Source organism: Pipistrellus hanaki (genome assembly GCF_964339955.1).
Source record: "Pipistrellus hanaki genome assembly, chromosome: 3".
NCBI classification, from domain to species: Eukaryota; Metazoa; Chordata; class Mammalia; order Chiroptera; family Vespertilionidae; genus Pipistrellus; species Pipistrellus hanaki.
The window spans coordinates 777,118-800,499 of NC_140505.1; the positions used below are offsets into that span (position 1 = coordinate 777,118).

General features: G+C 50.0%; 1 protein-coding gene across 34 annotated transcripts in view; it reads left to right on the forward strand.

The window, feature by feature from the left end:
* The window catches only part of CSMD1 (CUB and Sushi multiple domains 1), a 574,681-nt gene that overhangs the window by 115,244 nt on the left and 436,055 nt on the right, over nucleotides 1-23,382 (forward strand). For all 34 annotated transcript variants that reach the window (XR_014794550.1, XR_014794551.1, XR_014794558.1 and 31 more), the window contains exon 2: nucleotides 19,610-19,826. Coding sequence is in view for 3 of the 34 variants with exons in the window: in XM_084878313.1 (XP_084734439.1) it covers nucleotides 19,610-19,826 (217 nt within the window). In the remaining 31 variants the exon portion in view is untranslated. The remainder of the gene's footprint in view (nucleotides 1-19,609; nucleotides 19,827-23,382) is intronic.

Consider the following 23,382-nt stretch of genomic DNA (forward strand, 5'->3'; position numbering starts at 1 on the left):
TCCAGCCATGGGAGGGAATCAGTAACATTTAGAAGGCGTGATTAGTACTGAATTGTGTAATTGTGCAAAGTGATTGACTAACGTAAGAAGAAGAAAACTTTGGTCTGTTTATTCTTTTACGTGAATGAGCAGTTAATCTTCTTTTTTGTCACTCAATGTTTTTAAGAGCTGGAAATGCAGAATCCACTCACAGTCTGTGATGAAGTCTTTGCAGTTCCCCTGCCCTGAAGGAGGAGGAGATATTTTACTTACATTCTGCTGCCCTGTGGCTTCGACAACCCTTAGATTCTGGTCCTATCAGCGTCATGTACCCAGAAGCATCCAAGTGGATTATAGATGAACTAGGACAACGCCCCAAGGTGTCCATGGCGAAACCTGGGCTTGGAAAAGCTCTCTGTGCAGACAGCTCGTCTTTAAAAACCATGGCAATGGGGGCGGGAGGGATATGGTTACCTTCAACAATAAAGGTAAATTAAAAAAGAAAAACAAAAGAAAAACCACCACAAAAAAATTGTAAACGTATCTAACCCTTAGGGACATAAATTACTTGGGAACCAGTCATTAGTAACAGCCTCGTTAGGGTAAACTGTACCCCGATCCTATGAGCAAGTTCAGTGGAGAATTCTGGAAACTCACAGAAACTAGACGGGGGTGGGGGTGGAGGGTGGTTGGGGAGGAGGGAAAGGGCAAGGGATGGGGGCAGGCTACATGTGACACAGACAGAAAACCTGTGTTACCAAGTCATTATCCTATTTTTTTTTAAATTAAAAACCAATATACGCTTTTTGTGGAAAGATTTTCTGAATATCAAGAAGAAAACAAGTTGTGTCTGCCGTGTTCTTCCTCGGAGACAGCTTGCGGCCCCTCAGCTCAGGGCACCCCTGGGGTTCCTGTGCCCATGGAGATACAGAAAAGCATTCTGATAGTTCACTTCTTCTTATGTGCAAACTCCCCCAGACTTTGCCTTTTTGAAAAGTCAGGATAAGATTTGCAGCATGCTATGGGGTTGATTCCAGGTCTGTGTTTAGGCTGCATTAGCCGGTGACCTGAGCATTTCCCCGGATTTCCCCGAATCAGGGGCTTCCCGTGGAGGCCGTGCATGGCGCTCTGCGGCATCGCTGACGGTGTCCCCGGGCGCCTGGCTGGATTACTGGTCCCAGGGCAGAGGCTCCTGGTCTGGGCAGTGGGTCTCTACACGTCCTGGCTTTCTCGTCATTCTGCACACGGTTCAGTGAACTTAGGATCCAGAGCAGCAGTTCTCCACCTTCCTGATGCCGCGGCCCTCTAATACAGCTCCTCATCTGGTGGTGACCCCCAACCATAACATTATGTTTCTTGTTACTTCATAGCTGTCATGTTGCTACTGTTATGAATTGTGATGTAAATATCTGTGTTTTCCCATGGTCTTAGGCGACCCTGCTAGGGGTTCTCAACCCACAGGTTTGAGGGCTACAGGCTGAGAACCACTGCTGTAGAGCCTAAGACCAGATATTTACACTAAGATTCAGCCCTAACTAGTTTGGCTCAGTGGATAGAGCATCTGCCTGCAGACTGAAGGGTCCCAGGTTCGATTCCGGTCAAGGGCATGTACATTGGTTGAAGGCACATCCCCAGTGGGGGGTGTGCAGGAGGCAGCTGATCGGTGTTTCTCTTTCATGGATGTTTCTAACTCTCTATCCCTCTCCCTTCCTCTCTGTAAAAAAATCAATAAAATATATATTTTTTTTATAAAGATTCATAACAGGGGAACATGACAGCTAAGAAGTAGCCACAGAAATAGTGTTATGGTTGGGGGCCACCACCACACGGGGAGCTGTGTTAAAGGGCTGTGGCATCAGGAAGGCAGAGAACTGCTGCTCTGGAGGAGCACAAGCAGCAGGACCGGGTCTGAGCCGATAGTACAGGAAGCAGGGACCCTGACCGGGTGCATCAGGCCACCCGGGGACCGAAGGAGACTGCTGGCCGCCTGCTCGGTCCCAGCCTCAAGCAGTCCTGTCTCTGGGTGAGGGTGGGGTCATGACCTTGGCCCCTGGAACAAGGGCTCTCTCGGCGCCTCGGAGACTGGTTTGATGGGCCCTTGGTTGCTGATTTGCTCTCCTGGCTTAGTCTCTCGTGGATGTGGGGGCCTCCGCCCCTCTGGCCTGGAGGCTGGCAGACAGGGGAGCAGGCGTGGCCTGGGTCCGTGTTCACGTGTGGACACAGGCTGCACTCGGAGCAGCTCAGGGAATGGGTGTTGGCCTCGAAGGCACCTCCTATGTACCTGGTAGGACACCAGTGAGCCACCCCATCTGCCCCCTGGGCGGGGGATGGGGGGGAGGGCATTGCATTTCCTGCATGCAAGGACAGTGCGTCTGCCTCCTTGACTTCTCATCTGTCTTTTACTCCTTTGATGAGTTGCCTGAGAAGGAAATGGGGATAATTAGACTCTTTTTAGCAACACCAAGCTGTTCTGCGGGCACAGGACCTGCAGGATAAATGGAAGTGGCTGAAACGCATTACCAGCTTGGAAGGCGAACCCTCAATCACTGGTCTTGGTCACACGCCAGTGAGAACCCTTCCGATTGATTTAACACTTCCCTTCATTTCTAAGGCTCGCCCCGCACGGAGGAGGCATTGAACAATTTGATTATTTTATAGCCAAGGAGAGTTGAGGGAGCTTGGGGGTGGGTAATATGTGTGAAAATCAGCGTATATTAAAGAATACTCCTCTTCTAGGAGAAATGGGAGGGACTTGCTCTGAAAATGTCCCAAAGTTATTAGAAATATTAATGAAATATGCATTGAGTACTTATTAGACTTTAAATAGAATATTTTGATACATTTGGCATAGTGAAAAATCATTATTGTATACATGATTAACTTAAATGCATTTATTGAAACTTTTTTTTTTTTTTTTTTTTTGTAGAACAGAGCATGCTTTGAACCAATATTACCAATATTCCAATATTAACAAATTTAGGGATCTTTTCATCAGAATAACATGCTGCACACAGTTCTGACCTATCGTACTTGATGTCTGAAATTCACATACTTTCCCAGAACTTTCTGTTTACATAAAGGGACTTTACAGGCAGTGTGTGCCCACGTGTTATCTTGTGTGCTTTTAAATGTTTCTACACAATAAGTATAGACACAACCATAGGAAATAAACAATTCTAATTGGAAAAGTACCAAATGTGTGATTAGGGGCATACATATATGAACAAACGATTTCCTTGCAACATTCTGACTAACCAGAGCGTGTGTTTCTCAGAAAAGGCAGCGTGAACAGCCATGGAGGGGCCTCCGCGGGGGAGCAGGGAGGAGAGGAGTCAGGGTTCACCAGGCCCTGCCTGTGGCAGGGAAGGTGCCCACATTGCTGCCTTTGTGGGGGCAGAGGTCATTGTCTGCCACTCACCGGGGTCCCGTGACCATATCATCCCTGACACGGGACCTCCCGCTCTGTTTTTTCCCGCAGACAGGCCTTTCTCACAGGCTATCCTACTTGTCTTGGACCCTCACCTTCACGTGTGGGGACGTGTGTGGGGAGAAGAAGGACAGGGATCCGGCAGGACAGGGCTGCAGGCGACCAGTGCTCAGGGAGCACCCTCGGCCTCTCAGCCACCCGGCACCTGTGGTGTTTTCACAGCAGGAATCAGAGGACATGCCTAAAACTGGCTTAAACAGCAAAGGCACAAGCTGCTTACGTGTCAGCCGGGCTTCAGACAGGCCGGAGCCCGAAGTTCAGGGTGCATTCTGGGACGTGGCTTTGCTTCCCTGGGTCCCTCAGCCCTGCCCTTTCTCGGGCCAGGGGCCACTCACCAGGCTCTGCTCACAGTGGGCGGGGCTGCCGGAAGCTCCAAGAGACACAAGACATTCCACACAGCCCCACAGGAGGACCAGTTTAGGCTGAACACCGGTCACAGGCACAACATGATGGGACCAGCCTAGACCACATACCTAGTCACATATACACCCCATGGTGGGACCCGCTTAGAACACACACCCTCTCATGTTTGATGATATGTTAGATGCTTCTCTGCCTCTGGATCTATTTTTGTTCATCAGTTTATGTGATTCATTAGATTCCACAAATGTGTGAGATCATGTCATACTTATCTTTCTCCGACCGGCTTATTTCGCTCAGCATAATGCTATTATTTTTGAATTAACTTACTTGGTGAACAGTTGGCTTCCTCATGAACATCTTTTCTTCAAATGCCTTCTGTTGAAATGTCGTCACATTATCCCTCCCCAGAATAAGTCACAGGCAGCGGATTTCTTTAATGGTGATCCCTGTGCTTAATTTATTGCTTAAATGGAAACAATACAAATAAATAATACAATAATTAATAAATAATAATACATTATTATTTATTAATTATTAATAAATAATTAATAAATTATCCCTCCCCAGAATAAGTCTACAGGCAGCGGATTTCTTTAATGGTGATCCCTGTGCTTAATTTATTGCTTCGCTTTCATTCCTGGCTAGATTATCAGATTCCTACAGCAAAAAGCATTCTTTCTAAATGCACTGATCATGACTTTGCCATAACACAAAGCTACCATGTACAGGTGTCCAGCTTCATAGGAGATAGAAGCACATGGTAGTTCTTAAGCCTTTAAAACCTTTCCTCCCTATAGCTATGGTGACTCCATCCAGCCTGATAAGACAGTTTATTCAATTTGTGTGTGTGCACTGGCATGTATGTGTGTGTGGACATGTGTGTGCGTGTGTATACTGTTACTGGTATAGTCATCATGCATTCTTATAGTCATTTGCTTTTCATTGTCAATGAAATGGAAGGATTGTGTCTCTTGTTTGATTGCCTCTAGAGCTCTGTACCTAGGGAAACAATATATAGTTTCATCAATCTCTGGTTACTTTGCAATATCAAAATGATAAGTGGTAATATATCATTTTAGAGACTTTCTTTAATTTCCGTTCCTTCTCCCTCTTGTCCAGGTATCCTTCCTCCTTCCTAACATCTTTCCTTGCATTTTTCTTTTATTTCTTCCCTCCCCCCTCCTTTCTTCTCTCCCTCCCCTCTTCCCTCCCTCATCCCCCCCCTCCCTTTTTCCTCCCCTTCTTCCCCCTCTTCCCCTTCCTCACCTCCTCCATCTCTCCTCTCCTCCTTCCCTCTCTCCCTCCCTTTCCCCCTCCCCGCTTCTCTGCTTTTCCCCACTGGGATTTAATGAGCTCCTGTCACCCCAGGACCTCTAATGGGGCCCGGGATACAATGCTGATTAAAAGCCGATCTCATGAAATTTACAGTCTCGCTGGAGAGACGCTGATTGATGATCACAGGGAAGAGTGTAACGTTGCCACCTTGATGAATGTGATAAAGAAAATATGCCAGCCTATGGAGGCATCAGAGCAAGAGACTCGATGGGGTCTGGGTTATAAGGGGACCTTCACTCCGAAACTGTGTGTATGGGAGTGCGGGGTTGGAGAGAGAGCCAGAGAGATGGGGAGGGGAGGAGAGAGACAGAGACAGTGAGAGATGGAGACAGAGATGGGGAGAGAGAGAGATGAGGGAGGGAGAGACACAGGTGGGGCAGCCCCAGAAGGAAGAGCAGCACCTGCTGAAAGGCATTTCATAAGGGGAACAACATGGAAAAGGAAGAGGAAGAGGAAAAGGAAGGCTTAGCGCTCAGAGAACAAGGTGGAGGAATAGGAGTGTGAGGAAGACCGGGACACGCAGATGAGACATAGATAGCGAACGGCCTCGGGGGCTGTGGGACCCTAACAAACACCGCTCTCTCCTCTGACTGTGCTTCAGCACGAGAGTCTGCAGCCCAGGAGCAGGGACGCAGGTGGACTCGCTGTCCCGCACTCAGGGGATGGGGAGTGGCTTATGGGCGGCTGATGGGATGACCCTGAGGCTTAGAGATCATGAGCTTCGAAATCGGCAAAGAGGGACCGAGGAAGGACTGGAACCTGTCAAACCAGGTGCGTCCAGAAAACAGGTGGTTCCCTCAGCCCTAACCTCCCCTCTCGCGCTTCCTGCTGGTCTGATCGTGTAGGGCCTTTGACCTGACACCGGTGCCTTACGCCTGTCCCCGGAGTCACGCAGGCTCCTGGTCAGAAACCCCGTGGGTGTCCGCCAAGCTAGGTGGCGCTGATGTCCGCTGCTGACCATCCAGCAGCTGTTCCTGTGACTCCACTCTCGGGACTGGAGGGGGGCGTGGACGTGTGGGAGGGATGGTCTGTCTTGTGCAATGTCCGCCTTTCATCCCCGTCTGTTCGGGGAGTCGGGGTTGGTTTGCGGGGTTTGTCCAGCTCCCAGGTCCTCCTTTACAAACACTTAGCCCGTGGTTTGTTGGCAAATGAAAGGCGAGCTCGCCGGGCAGGGACAGGTGCTGGCGGTGACATCATGGGAAGGTGAGTGCAGCCACAGGGCAATGCCTCTGCTGTGAGCCCGTCAGAGGGCTCGTGTGAGCACACTCCTTCCTGCTGACCCTGCTCCTCTCCATCCCGTGCTCACACCCCGGGCCTTCTGCATGGCCTCCAGCAATGCCCAAGCCCCTTGGTGTTCTGAGGAAGACCAGACTTAGTCTTCCTCGGAGAAGGAAACGTGCCTTCGTCTGCCCTCCGTTCTAACGGATGTGGTCGGTTTGAGGAAGATGAGGTCCACAGGGATTTATACCGTGGACTGAGTGGTCTCTGGTTTAGCTTTCCTCAGTTTATCCCCCGTGGGGGCTTCTGGAAAAGTCCCCGTATCACAGACATCAGCGCAGTTGCTATGGAGACCATTACCACCAAGGTTGCTTCACCATCTGTACCCACCCTGCCTTCCTCCCGACCCCCAACCCGGACCCTTCCCCACCTGCCCCTCATGCCCGTCACCGCCTCCTCTCAGGGGCGCCATGTGAACGAGGTTCGGGGTGTGGAGTCTGTGGGGTGTTCTGCCCGGCATATCGTGCAGGGAATTCACCAGAGGCTGCATGGAGCCAGCTGCCCGTTCCCGCCCGTGGCCTGTGGGTGACACGTGGGGACTTGCCACCGTCCACTGAACCGCTTACTGTCACGGGTTCCCCGCCGTTCCCTTCTGGTCTGTTCTGGACGGGGCTGCTCGGCACTGGGGGGCAGGCATGGTGTGAGCTCCTCTTCCTCCTCCGGGACTCTTGCTCCTTCGCCTTTTCCCATAAACTCTAGAACTCTCCCGCCATCCATAGAGAAGGTGGGGAGGGGTTGGGTGTTAAAGGACCTTGTGAAACCCGTCTATCTGTTTGGAGGATGTTAGATTTCTTCCCTTCTCCAGCGCTTTCTGTGTTCCACACCGGCCTTGTGTGTGTTTTCTTGGGTTTCCGCTCTCTATTTCCAATGGTTTTCTGTGGGCTGCCTTTTCATGTTTCTGTCTGCTGAGGCTGTGCTGAGCTCGCCATTCCCAGGAGTTTGTTGTTGTATCTTGGGTTTTGCTGGAGACGCCCATGCCATATGCACCACGGGCTCCCACTTCCTTCCTACCAGCCGGGCCTCACCTCCTCTCCAGCCTGGCCCCTTGGCCAGGAGCTCCCAGTGGTGCTGGCCAGGCGGGCGGAGTGTGGACAGACCTTGGGGGCATTCAAGGAAATCTCGTTCCCCACTAGGTATACTGACAGCCGCACATGGGTGATGGCAGCTCATTATCCATTTGAAGAGTTTCCCGGATTCCTCATGTTCTGGGTGATTTTGTCCCGAATGTGTGTTGAAATATATACATTTTTTGTTGTTGCATTAGCTGATATGATTTTAATGATTTATGTGATTTTTGTACGTTAGCCTTTTACTATGGAAAGTTAAGCTGACTGATGTTTTAAAACATATTCAAGATAAGTTTACCCACGTTAAATGGACCATTGGTGGTAGATTCTGCAACTGTGCTGCCTTGATATTGTTAACCCTCGTCACAATCATGTGGAGCCTTCGGGGTTTTCTGTGTAGGAAATCATGCCATTTGCACATCTAGAAGGTTTCACTCTTCATAAAGTTGAACAGCAGCAGTGAAAGCAGGGAACCGGATCTTGTTCCTGATTTTAGGGGAAAGTGTTTCTGTCTTTTACCATGAGGTGTGTTATTACTTGAGATTTTATGAATGTGCTTCATTTTGTTTTAAGGAATCATTGCTCTGTTCTCAGATGTTAGAGGTTTTTACTACAAAAGGTTTGGGATTTTACCAATTATTTATTTATATATATTTTTTTGCATTGGTATGTGACCATGTGTATTATTTTTAAACTAGAGGCCCAGTGCATGAAAATTCATGCACTGGAGGGGGGGTCCCTCAGCCCGGCCTGCCCCCTCTCACAGTCCGGGAGCCCTCAGGGGCGGGAGGCGATCTGGTGATCAGGAGAAGGTGACACCCCATCACACCTCTGCTGCTGCCACTGCCGGCAGCACAAGCCTCAGCTGGCCCTGGTTACCTGAGCCTCAGGGAGCCCTGAGTGGCTGGGCAGCTGCCATCCAAGGCTTGCTTGCACCTCAGGCCGGCCCTGGGCAGCTGGGGGGCTGAGGGGACTGGGGAACCCTGGAAGCAGGCGTGGGGAGCGGCAGGCCTGGCTGTGCCCCTTGGCTGCCACCCTGGAGGGGCTGAGGGTACTGGGAGCTCCCATCTTGTGGCTGTGGGTGCTGCCATCTTGTGGCTATGTGTGGCCGACAATTAGCATACCCCTCCTTCTTGGCTGTGGCCACCTCCATCTTTGTGAGGGTGTGAAGGTCAGTTAGCATATTCCCTCTTTATTAGGTAGGACTTGTTCCCATCAATGCGATTGATGACATTGGTGGTGATCTTATCTTGAGTCTCCCTTGCATTCCGTACCTTTCCTGTGATATTCTGGCGGGATCACTCTGGTTGTATCACATTAAAGGGTTTCCCGTTTACGTTCATGAATGGGTCTGTAGTTTTCTGGTTTTCTGTGGCCGCAGTCTCTCCTTGTGTGGGGAGTAATGCTGACCTTTTGGAAGGAACCGATGGCATTGCTTTTCCTTTGAGGGCGACTTACACTCTAATCCTTTAATGTCGGTGACATTCTCCAGCGAAGCCATCCAGCTCCAGAGGTTTTTTTTTTTTTAGGAGATTTTTATCTTACCATCTGAGTCCTTGTATTTTTATGTTTGTTGACATTGTCCTTTTGAAAAAAAACACAGTTTTTGCTATGATATGTTTCTTGCAAGGCATCTATTCTCTCATTGTAGTTATCAGTTATGTTGGTTATTTATGTCTGTCTGCTTTTCTGTGATTTTACTGGCCTTTTGTCTATTTTTTCCTTTGTCGGTCTGTCTGAAATTTGTCATGTTATTACATTTTTAAAGAACCAGCTTATGGTTTTGTGGATTCTATTTTTTTTCCTGTGCTCTACTATTTATCTCTACTCTAATTATTTTATTTATGGGCTCTTTCACGTGCTGTTCGCCTCCATATCGCATTTTCCCAGGCACTTGTGGCTGTTCACTTGCCTTAAAATGGTTGGACATGTCTCTGTCCTTTTCCTGCCTTGAGTGTAAGTTTGGCAAAACAAAGACCAGTCCTGTAGGCCAGGCCTTGGGTAACCTCACTGGTAGAGTAAGACAGAAAAAAGAAACAGTTTGGGTTATGTGCTCGATGGTTACTGACTATCTCAATACACTTTAACGCTAAAGATATTGTTTAGAGAGACTGCTATTGGCTTGTTCTATAATACAGTCAAGTAATTTTCTATTCACAGCACACATTTTAATGAAATGACTAGTAGGTGTTCTCTTCAATTAGGCTACCAGTGGGGAATTTAGTTGGCGTCTACAGACATTTGAACTTTCCAATAGAAAGCTCTTGCATTAGCCCCATGATTGGCACTATGGCTTGTGAACCACATGTGGCTCTTTGGCCCCTTGAGTGTGGCTCTTTGGCCCCTTGAATGTGGCTCTTCCACAAAATACCATGGCCTGGGTGAGTCTGTTTTGAAGAAGTGGCATTCGAAGAAGTTTAAGTTTAAAAAATGTGGCTCTCCAAAGAAATTTCAGTCGTTGTGCGGTTGATATTTGGCTCTGTGGACTGATGTTTGCCGACCACTGCCTTACCCCATTCTCCCGCCCTCTGAGTTTGCCGACCACTGCCTTACCCCATTCTCCTGCCCTCATTCCACCCCACCAGCCCCTCTACGAGCGCACACCCTCCCCTGGCCCAGCTCAGAGGAAAGCCTGCTGCCTGGAGGGGGCAGGGAAGGAGAGGGTGCTCCAAATTTCTAATCCCCCTTTGCAAGGTCAGCAAGCAAACACTTACCCCCCTTCTCCCAGCCGCATGTGTGAGGGAGGGAGGGAACGGAGAGAAGCCAGGGGTCCATACTCATGGCTCCCCTCCCTGGGCAAGGAAGAGGCACCCGGAAGCCTGGTGTCCTGTCCCCCGGCCCCTGCATTGGTGTGAGCCTTGCCGGAGCAGCTCTCTGCCTGAGTTCCTCAGGATGTGTCAGGCCCAGGAGTCCCAGACCCGGATGAGTGGAGAGCAATAGTGTAAAGAGGAGGCCTCGGGCTGTGCCACCACCACAGGGAACACACTGAGGAAATGGAGAGCTCACCTGGGCCCAGTTTGCCCAGGGAGGGGGAGTGCTGCTGAGCGTCTCGATGGGCAGTGGGACGGGCAGTGGAAGGGGTGTGTGAACCTGGGTGACAGTAGTCACGTGATGTGAGAATGCACCTTAAACCTTCCTATCAAAATCCTGATTTCAGCCCTGGCCGGTGTTGCTCAGTGGATAGAGTGTCGGCCTGCAAACTCAAGGGTCCCCGGTTCGATTCCGGTCAAGGGCATGTACGTTGGTCGTGGGCACATCCCCAGTAGGGGGTGTGCAGGAGGCAGCTGATCGATGTTTTTCTCTCATCGATGTTTCTAACTGTCTATCCCTCTCCCTTCCTCTCTGTAAAAATCAATAAAATATATTAAAACACACACACACAAAATAAAAACAACCAACAACAAAAACTGATCTCGGTGAAAGGATCCCAGCTCCCCTCTAAAATCCCCTCCAGGACGTCCATCGGAGGAAGACCGCCCCTGAGGGGTTGTGTGTGAAGAGCGATGTGGACAATGTAACCCTTCTTCAGGGTCCTGGGAGCTGGCACTGGGCACAGACCCCTGTTTGCCCAGGCCTCCGTTCCCATTCAGAATGGTGTTTACCGCTTTGCAGTCCCAGAGCGATGGGTTTGCAAATAGACTGCCTCCCAGAGTTCCTTGGTGCCGTTCGCGATAATTGTCTTCAGCCCACGGCCACTTCTCATCATGGATGTTTCTATCTCTCTCCCCCTCCTGTCCTCTCTGAAATCAATGAAGATGCTTTTAGAAAGCGCTGAGTGCAGACTAGATACGTGGTCAGTGGGCTGATGGCATCGTTGTGTGGGGTGGTCTGAGTTAGTCACCGTGATGGACACCGGGGTTGGGTGAATCCTCGCAGCGTAGAGATGGCTTGTGGGTCACGTGGTGCTGGTCCCTGGGACATGGCTGTGATTTGGGGGAACTGACACTAGTATTTGGTGTCAGAAGATCCCACTTCCCTTCTGGGGAACCGGGGACAGCCACTCTGCTGCCTCCTGCACGCCACACCTGCTGTCCGTCAGGGAGGGCAGCGCCGTTCCGTGTGCATGTCCACGTCCCAGGAGTCACGTGGGCCTGCTGTCACGGGTGACTGAGATTCTGGGTGAGCTGCTTGTGGAAGCGCCGCCTCACTCTGAAGGATGAGACCGCAGGGAGGTGATGTTGGGATCCTGTGTGCCCAGAGCCGGGAGCGCAGGGAGGGGGGAATCTAGGCTGAATTAAGTCTGTACGAGTCCCCGGAGCCTAATGTTCTGTGCATCACGTCAGAGATAGACCAAGTATCTCATCAGGTACAGCTCAGCCGCCGGGCGATTTAGACAGCAATTTCCCCAGCTTCCCTGAGATAGAATCTATATCTACAAAAGGCTGGTATGCCAAGTGTCCCCTCGGGGGTTCGACCGGGAGACTGGGAGTGTGATAGCTCACTGTGACGTGCGCTGACCACCAGGGGGCAGTGGACAATGAAGGGAGGCCCTGGCTTGCAGCCTGGAGGCCCAGATTGGCCCCAATCCCCGGCCAGGCCTAGGGCCCCTACACCTGCATGAATTTTGTGCACCAGGCCTCTAGTTGCTATATAACACGGTGACACCGATTTCTAAAAGTTACACAGGTATTGAATTTTCTGAGAGCAGTTTGCTTGAATGATAGCAAGTGAACACAAACATGCATGCACTTCCTGTGTGATGTGTATTCTTGGTCTACACGTGATTTACATGCCTACTGCACATGTATTTCCTGTTCTCCCTTTGGCTCTGATGTTCCCAGGCAGCTTCCAGCATCAGTACTTGTAGAAAGACCTTTAAAAAAAAATTATATATATATATATATATATATATATATATATATATATATATATATATATATATATATATATATATATATATATTTTTTTTTACAGAGAGGAAGGGAGAGGATAGAGAGTTAGAAACATCAATGAGAGAGAAACATCAATCAGCTGCCTCCTGTACACCTCATACTGGGGATGTGCCCACAACCAAGGTACATGCCCTTGACCAGAATTCAACCTGGGACCTTTCAGTCCACAGGCCGACGCTTTATCCACTGAGCCACATCGGCCTTGGCTAGAAAAACCTTCAGACATTTCCTCCCACAATGCGTGAGTTTCCAGGCTGTGAGAAGACAGGCTTCTCTGAAACATTAACATCCTCCAGGGAGCCCCGCAGACTTGCTCTTTGAGGGAACGTGACTGGCAAAGGCCCCGCCCGCAGGTCCCCGGTGCGCAGTGTGTTAACACAAGGCGATAATTGCAGGATCTGAAAGTTTGTCATTAGAAGTGGCTCCCGCTGAAATAATCGGCTTACTGAAGCTGTGTTTCAGGCCACACTGAAAGGAAGTACAGACGTCAGCCACTTAACAGGGAAACACCTGCGGGAGGGCGAGGGCTCTCTGCCTGGGGCAGGCCCTGAGCGGGTATGTGCCGAGGGGGCAGTCGTAGGAATTGACTTGCCGGGAACTCGTGCGGAAAAGCCAACCTTGGCATTTTCTGGGGGAGCTGCTCTGTGTGAAAGGGCATGTGAAACAGGGAAATGTGTGCCCATGTCATCTGTAATCTATGTACCTATGGATTTATGTATCCAACTAACATTCCTGGTTTCCACAGAAGCAATCTTTTAAAAAATATATATGTTTTTATTGGTTTCCGAGAGGAAGGGAGAGGGAGAGAGAGAGATCAATGATGAGAGGGAATCACTGATAGGCTGCCTCCTGCACATCCCGCCCTGGAGATGGAGCCTGCAACCCCCAATGTGCCCTGACTGGGAATGAACTGTGACCTCCTGGTCAGAGGTTGACACTCAACCCCGGAGGCATGTCGGCCAAGAGCAATCTCTTATCTCAGACGTCCATTAGCATGCTCTCTGGATGGAGTTCTGGGTCCAACAGAGACGCTAAGTGCTACCTCCCTCGTTCATTAATTACGACCATTAATCACACTCATTAATCACTTCACCTCGTGGGACTCCAACTCGGAGACCGTTTTCGTTGTACTGTAAATGGCCACGGCCACGGTGTCTGTGCGTGTCAGGAGGCGGGGACCTCACGTGGATGCTAACGACGGGGAGACCCACAGCTTTGGGGTGATTGTAATGAGGGAGGCGTCCTCCCGGTCAGTGGGTATAGATTTCCACTAATGCTGCTCGCGCTAATGGGCGCCGGTCAATACCGCCGGAGGACTGCTGCTTGCTTCTCCCAGTGATTATTTCATTTGGCTCAGTCTTGTCTGTACTCGTGGTACTTCTACGTGTCTGAAGATATTAAGGTGCCAGAACATTCACCTTTTCCTAGCGGGACCAGGAGTCACAAGGTGTGAACAGAGCTGCGAGGTGGACTTATTTCTAAAAAGAAAGACCGGACCAATGCGGCTTTGTCTTGCTGTCACACAGATGCTCTTTTCTTACCCCTGGGGGACTGGGCTACCGGGTCTGCCCTGGGGAACAGGGGGACGTTTCCATTTCATGATCCATCTGTCTCTCTCCACTTTTAGAAAAACCATCCTCCGACGCCGAGTCTCCAGCAGCGTGTAATCACTGTTTTCTATTGCGTTGCCTTTTTCTTATTGATTTGCAAGCTTTCCCCGTCATGTGATAGGCGCGTCCTTGGCTGAGTCTGTGTATTGTGACTATGACCTACTTTCTGGAGTGCTTTCACTCTTTATTTCATGATGATTACCTGGTGTGTTCCAGGTGAGGCACTCCTGCTTACCGCCCAGTTCCAAAGACACTCTTTCATGTAGTGTCTGCCCGCAAGTTTCATTGTTCCACATGTGTGTCTGCGATTCATCTGGAGCAGTGGTCGGCAAACTGTGGCTCACAAGCCACATGTGGCTCTTTATTTTTAAAAAATATATTTTATTGATTTTTTTTTTTTACAGAGAGGAACTAGAGGGATAGAGAGCTAGAAACATCGATGAGAGAGAAACATCGACCAGCTGCCTCCTGCACACCCCACCAGGGATGTGCCTGAAACCAAGGTACATGCCCTTGACTGGAATCAAACCCGGGACCATTCAGTTCACAGGCTGACACTCTATCCACTGAGCCAAACCGGTTTCGGCACATGTGGTTCTTTGGCCCCTTGAGTTTTAGCCAAGGCCAGCTTAGGAGGACCCTAATTAAGTTAATATCAAGGTACCTCCCTATATAATTTATTTTTTAAAAAATTGGCTCTCAAAAGAAATTTCAGTCGTTGTCCCATGGATATTTGGGTCTGCTGACTAGTGAGTTTGCCCATCACTGCTCTGGAGGAGACGTGTGTCTGTATGGTGAGGGAGGGACCAGCCTCATTGGCCCATCTGGCTGTCTCGTCGGCAGCACTGTGGGTGAGAGACCTGTGGCCAGTGCCCCGCTGCACCAGCTGTGCGTCAGCCTGCCCTCTGTGTCTGTGTGGCTTCAGCGGAGGGCTTTATTCTTTAAACAATATGTTTCTATGGATTTTAGAGAGGAGGAAGGGAGAGGGAGAGAGAGATAGGGAACATCGATGAGAAAGAAACATCAAGACTGATTGGCTGCCTCCTGCACGCTTCCTGTTGGGGATCAAACCCACAACCAAGCATGCACCCTGATCCGGAATCGAACCATGACCTCCTGGTGCGTGGGTCCATGCGCAACCACTGCGCCACAGCAGCCGGGTGCTGGGCCTTTCTGTTTTGTTCCATTGAGTCTTGTCGAGGTTGCACCCTCTGAGCACTGTGTGGGTTGCTGCGGCTTTGTAGTAAGGCATGGCATTAAGTGGCATACAACCTCCCAGGCTGTTCTTCAGCCTCGTCTGGGGCGTTCTTGACCCAGACCCTCTACCCCAGGAGTAGACACCCGCTCACTCCTCGGCTGGCTGCAGTGAGCAGCCACGCTGAGGGTCTCTTGTCTAAGATTGTGGGAGAAGTTTGCCAGGTTTCCAGCAGGCCCCTGGAGAAGTCTCCCTCCTGGTCAAAGGTGACTCATTCTGCCAAGTGCATGGGACCCACTGGCCCCCGGAGACAGCCTGTGTCCCGTGGAGGAGGTCTCCTTGTCTGGTCACCTGGTTCACCAGGAAGGTGTGTCACAGGGAGTTGTTCCCGGCCGCACCCCTTCTCTGGAAGACGTTCACTTCCTTCCTCCGATGTACCGCTGTCCTCCCTCTCTGACTCAGGCTGACGTGAGAATCGCCAGGTACATCGAGCAAGCTCTTCCCCGCAAAGACCTCTCAGAATCCCGCAGCTTAACATCCACTTGCGGCTGGGTTATTGTTGGATTCAGATTTAGTGGGAAATGGGCCTGCTATTAGTCCTTTGGTTTTTAAGCCCACAAATCCCTTTCATTAAACCCTTTTTATGAAGACTCAGCGCACTCCCCCGGCACTTGAGACATCGCTGTGAACAGCGCGAGCTCGCCGAGAGCTGCTGTTGTGAAATGGGCTTTAAGAGTGAACGTCCTTGGCAATCATTTCCTGTTTGAAGTGGGAGGATAAAGCCTCGATGATACTTGTGCTCAGGTACCTACACCAACATGCCACCGCCCCAGTGTCCCGGCTCTCCGAAACTCTGCTTCTTACCGTCGGACATTTCCATTCAGATCCTTTGCCCGTGTTTAATTGGATTCTGTGTGTGTGTGTGTGTGTGTGTGTGTGTGTGTAGTTATAAAATTCTTTATACATTTTGGCTATTAATCCCAAAGAAGCACAAAACACTAATTCGAAAGAATATGTGCACCCCTGTGTTCACTGCAGTGCTATTTACATGTGCCCGTCAGCAGATGAGGGGATAAAATAGCTGTGACACATCCACACCACGGAACACTACGGGGCAGTAGGAAAGAAGGGTCTCTGACCCTCTGAGACGGCATGGAGGGACCTGGAGAGCATCGTGAGGAGTGAGACAAGCCAGTCAGAGAGACAAGTACCATGTGACTTCACCTTATAAGGAATCTAATGAGCAAAATAAACTAATGAACAAAATAGAAGCAGACTTATGGAATCAGAGAACAGATGGACAGCTGTCAGAGGGGAGTGGGGGAAGGGGCTGGCTGTGAAAGGTAAAGGGATTTGGAGGAAACACACAGAGAAAACCTCATAGACACAGAAACTATTGCGGTGATTACTGGAGGGTAAAGGGGGGGAGGGGCTGTAGGAGGATAAACATGGCATCAATGGTGATGGAAGGAAACTTGACTTTGGGTGGTCAACACAGAACGCAATATGCACAGACGTGTTTGAGGAAGGGACATCTGAAAACCGGTATGTTTTTATTAAGCAACTAGAGGCCTGGTGCACGAAATTTATGCACTGGTGGGGGTGTTCCCTAAGCCTGGCCTGTGCCCTCTCGCAGTCTGGGACCTCCAGGCCTTGGCTCTGCCACTGATCCCCGCCCACAGGGAAGCTCTGTCCACCCGGCCGGGGCTCTGCGATGGGCCCTCTCAGCCATGGCTTTGTCGGGAAGACGTCCGGTCCATCTGGTCTAATTAGCATATTACCCTTTTATTAGTATACATGTTCCCCAATATATTCAGCAATTTTTAAAATCATTTTTTTTGAAAAAAAGTACACATAAAGATAAAGAAAAGAAAACACTGCAAACAGTACCTGGTTGCTACTCAATTCTAACTCAGACAGAGAGATGTGGAGTGATGCGGCAGCAGTGTTGTGTCCCCTCCCACGACGGCTATCTTTCTGGTTGATGGTGATTTGGGCGTGTTCCTCGGACAGCTCCAATGGTCATCCTGTCTCAGTTATGGTCTCCACTCTGGGCATCAGTCAGGTTGACCGAGGTGGGGCCCCAAAAGGCACACTGGGAGGTAGCAACGGTCAGAACACATTCCCGCAGTGCAGGGACCAGATTCCCATGTCCCAAGGGACTATGCTCAGGAAGTGGTACCAGGGCAGAGGAGGGGGGAGAAGCAATAAACGGGGAATAGCCCTGGCTCATGTGGCTCAGTGGATAGAGCGTTGGCCTGTGAACTGAAGGATCCCCGGGTTGATTCTGATCAAGAGCACATGCCCAGGTTGCAGGCCTGATCCCCAGTAGGGGCATGCAGGAGGCAGTCAATCATGACTCTCTCTCATCATTGATGTTTCTATCTCTCTTTCCCTCTTTCTTCCTCTCTGAAGCCAATAAAAATATATTATTTTAAAAAGCAGGGAATAATAGCACAAAGCAGGCAGCTGTGGGAATATTTCCCAAGGTCTCCCCAAGGTGAGGGTGTCCTAACCTGCTCCTACCTTGGTGGTAGGAGTTCTGGCACCCAGCTGCCCCTCCCACTCCCCCCCGCCCCCCCCCCCCCCATCGAGTTATTATTTTGGTTCTGCACCCAATTCTATTCTGGGGTGAGGGGAGGGGTCCCCTACATCCACTCACCAACAGGCAATGCTCAGGACACCAGCTGGGGTCCTACCAGGCATTTGGTTGAGGGAGCGTGAGATTCCCCAGGTCGATGGCTCAGTCTCCCAGGACCCGCCTGCACCTCAGAGCCCTGTGGCCAGCCCAGGGGGGATGCTGTCACCGGACCAGCAGGTTATAAATCCCAGGTCGCCGGCCCCTCCTTGGGCTCCGCCGATGTGCGGGAGAGGCTCACAGAGTCAGGATGCCCAGTGGCTCGCTGGTTCGTTACAGAGGATGTGCAGGGACAGGCAGTGACATAGGGAGACACGGGGGGGGGGGGGAGGCGGGCACGTGTCCCTCAGAGCCTCCACCTGGTCACCCACCCAGAGTTCCCCCAGCCTGCCTGTCCCTGGGGTCTTCACAGGGGATCCCTGGCCCGTCACGGCCATTCCTGCCTCTGCCTTTTCGTTAACAGTGCCCTCAGTGGGAAACACGTCTCTCTTCTCCTCACAGGAAGTCCCACCCAGGCCAACAGGAAGTCGTTGTTGGGGTGGTCCCTTATTGTTCTGAGCTGCTCCTTACTGTGGGGGTAATTTAATTGCTCTTTACTCCTTTCGTTTGAAACTGGACTACATCCCTGTGGTCTTGTTTGACGTCTTGCCTTTGTGGGATTTCAGCATGCAGAGCTGCAGACCTATAGTTTGTATATGGTGAGTTTCCTTAATTATTCAAAACTAGTGACTCAGTGCACGAAATTGTACGAGATCCAGACCCGCAGGAAATTGCATGATACTCGGGATCCCAGACCACACTGTGCCACACCGAGAGACACAGAATCAAGTCCCGCCCACCCGCACACACTTGGCCCATGCACGCAGCCTCCTGGTGACCAGTCTTTGGTGGTTATGATGTTAGTGTCACTTGGTTTTTATGATATATGTAACACTGATGGAAGCCATTGTGGTAAATTAGCACGCATGTGTGTGTGTGCGCGCGCGTGTGTGTGTGTGTGTGAGTGTGGTGTGTGCATGTGAGTGTGAGTGTGTGTGTGTGTGCGCGCCGCACGTGTGTGTGTGTGAGTGTGTGCATGTGAGTGTGAGTGTGAGAGTGTGTGTGTGTGTGAGTGTGAATGTTAGTGTGTGAGTGTGTGTGTTTGAGTGAGTGTGTGATGTGTATGTGAGTGTGTATGTTTGTGTGAGTGGTGAGTGTGTGAGTGTGTGTGTGTGTGTGTGAGTTTGAGTGTGAGTGTGTGTGTGTGTGTGTGTGTGTGTAGGTTTATGATGTTTATTTTATCTGTCACCTTCGTTACCCCCAGAAACTGAGGGCTGAGTTACAAGGGGAGACTGCAGGTGGGCGGGCGGGTCAGGTCCTCGCACAGACGGTCCGGTGGGACGGAGTGGTGTTTGGAAAGACAGAGCCGGTTCCCTGAGGGCCCACTCTGAGTCTCGGGAGTGGGGTGCGCCCTCCCGTCCTCTTGTGTCGTGCATTCTCCCTCTCGTTTGGCCTGGGGAACACCATTGAGTTCACCACTCCAAGCGGGGTGGGCAGAGCAGGTGTGCAGTTGTGTGCACGCACCATAGAACAGCAATGCCTCAGCAACAGCAGGCGGCAAACGGTTCCACAGACTCACACTGTCAGCCTCCGTCTGCCCCGCCTGAATGACCACACAACGGTCATCCTGAAATCTGGCCGACATGGTTGGGAATTAAAAAAAAAAAAAAAACCGCAGGTGAACCACAGCCGGACTAAGATGCCGGTTTTCTCTGTGCGTTTCCAGGCCAGAACTGCGGAGGCTTGGTCCAGGGCCCCAACGGCACCATCGAGAGCCCCGGGTTCCCGCACGGGTACCCCAACTACGCCAACTGCACCTGGATCGTGCTGACCGGGGAGCGCACCCGCATCCAGCTGTCCTTCCTGGCCTTCGCGCTGGAGGAGGACTTCGACATCCTGGCGGTCTACGACGGGCAGCTGCAGCAGGGCAACCTCAAAGTCAGGTAGGCGGGCGCCGCGGGGCAGGGGGAGGGCTGGGCGGCCCGGTGACGACCATTCCGAAACCCGATGGCAGTGCCTAGCTGAGTTCCACTTGGCAAAGACGCTTTCCTGCAGTCACTCCAGAGAGAGGGCGGAGCCTGGAGCCGCCAGCACAGGCTTCTCCTTAGTTAACAACCCCGCTCCGCACTGACAGCCCTCATTGACTTCACTCAGGAGCCTCAGATTGCTCAGGATCCGGCAAACAGTGTTGTCAAGGTAATGGAGGGAACACGATCACACGCCATTGTCTTTTAGCAACTGTGGACCTCAGAGAAGAGGCGCAGAGATAAATGAGTAAAATCGCGTGCTTATTCAGAGAGCAATTCAGAAAAAAAACACACAAAAGGAACCTTGATATTGTCAGAGAAAACATTCAATAAGGAGAACATGAAAGAATGCTGCAATCTTCAGAGACTTTTGTCTTACACAATCGCAATATATTGCAGCCCCCATTAGTTTTCTCTGTGGATCTATTTTTTTTTTTTTTCTACCAAGGAGAAATGAAAATAAGTTCTGGGTGATTTTAACTTATATTTTTCATTTATCCACATAGAAAGATTGCAGGTGCGCAGCTATTGCATTTTTTTTTTTTTATTGTTTTGCAAAGGGAAGGCAAATATTGTTTCAAAGAAATTGGAATTTCTTAGCTAGCCTGCTGAACGTATTTAAATGTATACATATCTTTCCTAATATATATATATATATATATATAAAGAGCTTGGTGGCGTAACAACCGAAGAGGCGACCGGTCACCATGAAGTGCATGGAGCAACTCTCAGTCCCCCCATCTCCCAGGCCCCGAGCCCCGCACCATGAGGGAGGGCTGGTGGCGGGGCAAGACTGGAGACTGTTGAGTGGCAGTGGCAGGCTGCTTCGCGCGGTGGCCATGAACTTAGTGGAGCACTCACCCAGCTGCCAGAACTCGGTGTGTCTGGCCCTTTAAATGCTGACCCTTCTGATGGGTGAGCGAAGTTCTCTTCCTGAGGCTTAAGTTCCAGCTTCCCCGGTGACTAGAGAGGTTGGTGTCTCTGCCTGTGCCTGTGGGTCACTCCAGCAGCTGCCTTTGCCACAGTCTGAGAGAACCTTTCCCACTGACCTACGGTATGTGTCACGGGTCATTCCTCCTGGACTCATTCCCTCCTGGGAGCATTTTGAGTGATAAATGGTGCTTTTAATCCTGACAAAGTCCAGTTTACTAAATTTTTTTTTTAAATTTTTTGTCTTATGATTTTCTTCAAAATAGAAGAAATATTTGCACATTCTGATCTCACAAGTACTTTCCTCTGCGTTTTCTTCTAAAAGTGTAGTAGTTGAGCTCATCATTGCCTGTCTGTGCTCCGTCCTGAGTTAATTTCCTACATGATCTGAATTAGGTCATACGTGCACCGCTGCACTCTGACATCCAGCTGTGTCTGGGCTCTGTGACAACGTGACGTTTCTGATGGAAGTTGCTTTGTGCCCGGGAGGTGCTTGAGGTTTGAGCCCCAGGTGTCCGACATCACATTGTTTTCCTCTCGGAACTGACTGAACGCGTTTGTCGAAAACCGATTTCTGGTCCGTCTGAAGGACGTCCGTGCTCTCTTCTGTCCATTGGTCTGTTTGTCCTTTTGCTGGATTGATTGTCATAGCTACAGTCTCACACTGGGTCAGGGTTCGGGGTCATTAAAGAAATAAAAACGTGTAAATGTGAACATACATTTATATTTTCCTGCCTCCTGTCACAAAATAATGCTCATTAAAAAAAAAAATGCAAGGAAGGCTGCTTAGAAATCTGTTCATTACCTTCTCCTGTTCCAGGTGCAGTGGTGGCTTCTCTCTCCGGATGGGTCTGGGCTGACATGTTGATGGTATTTTTTTCTTTTTTTTTTTTTTTTTAAATAAGTTTTTATTTTTCATATTATTACAAATGTTCCTCCCCCCCCCCCACCATTGCTCTCCTCCACCAGGTTCCCACCCCACCCTCTGCCCTTTCCCCTCTCCCCATTGTCCTCATCCATAGGTGCACAGTTTATGTTCAGTCTCTTCCCACGCCCCCCTCTCCCCTTTTCCCCAAGAATCGTCAGTTCACTCCCCTTCCATACCTCTGATTCTATTATATTCAACAGTTACTATTGTTCATCAGATTTTTTTAAATTTCCTTGGTTTTTAGATTCACTTGTTGATAATTACGTATTTGTTGTTCATAATTTTTATCTTTGTTTACTTTCTCTTCTGAAAGAACCCCCTTCAGCAATTCATATAATTCTGGTTTGGTGGTGATGAACTCCTTTAGCTTTTTTTTATTAGTGAAGCTCTTTATCTGACCTTCGATTCTGAGTGATAGCTTTGCTGGGTAGCTTATTTTTGGCTGTAGGTTCTTGCTATTCATCACCTTGAATATTTCTTGCCATTCCCTTCTGGCCTGCATGGTTTCTGTTGAGAAGTCAGCTGACAATCGTATAGGTGCTCCTTTATAAGTTACTACCTTCTTTGCTCTTGCTTCTTTTAATATTCTCTCTTTATCTTTTGCTCTTGGAATTTTAATAATGATGTGTCTCGGTGTGGTCCTCTTTGGATTCCTTTTGTTTGGAGTTCTGTGCGCTTCCTGGACTTGTAAGTCAAATTCTTTCACCAGGTGGGGGAAGTTTTCTGTCACTATTTCTTTCAGTATGTTTTCGATATCTTGCTCTCTCTCATCTTCTGGAATCCCCATAATTCTGATGTTGGTTCGCTTGAAGTTGTCCCAGAGGTTTCTTACATTATCTTCAATTTTCTGGATTCTCTTGCCTTCTAGCTTCTGTGGAGGAGTGTCTTCTGGCTCTTTATGTTCCAAATCTTTGACTTGATTCTTGCGATCTTCCCTTCTGTTTTTAGGACTCTGTAGAATATTTTTTATTTCAGACAATGTATTCTTTATTTCTTGTTGATCCCTTATCATTTCTTGTTGACTCCTTATTAATTCTAGTTGATCTCTTTTCATATCCTCATAGGCCTTATCCATCTTTTCTAGGAAATTCTTGAAAAACCTTATAAGCGTAGATTTGAACTCTATATCCAGACGCTTTTTGTCCTCCATTTCTTTCGTTTGTGATCTATTTTGTTGTTGCATTTCGCAGTTACAGATGGGACGGGGTTTCAGGGTGGAGCCTGCAGCTTTGGCTTCCGTCAGCCCCGCCCTATGCGGGTCCTTCAGTGCTCGCTGCCGGCGCCTCTGAGAGAAAGGTGCCCTCGATTTTCGCCTGCTGCCAAACAGTCTATGTTCTCCCACAATGAGCCCGGTATTGGGGTTCAGTTCAGTTGGAAGTGGAGTTGGAGGTGGCGTTCAGAGCAGTCTGGAGCCCCAGTCTCCTTCCCGTCAGGGCAATCCCGCGGCACAGCCGACCGTCCCTTCTCTGGGGGCAGTGTGCGCGCCTCCGGGACCTCCTTTCTCCGCTGCCCCGGGGTTCCGACTTACAGCCCGGCTCCCTATGGCTGAGCCTGGGTCCCCGGGGTCTGGCCCAGAACGGGGGTTCAGAGCAGTCAGGGGCCCAGCACAGTCGA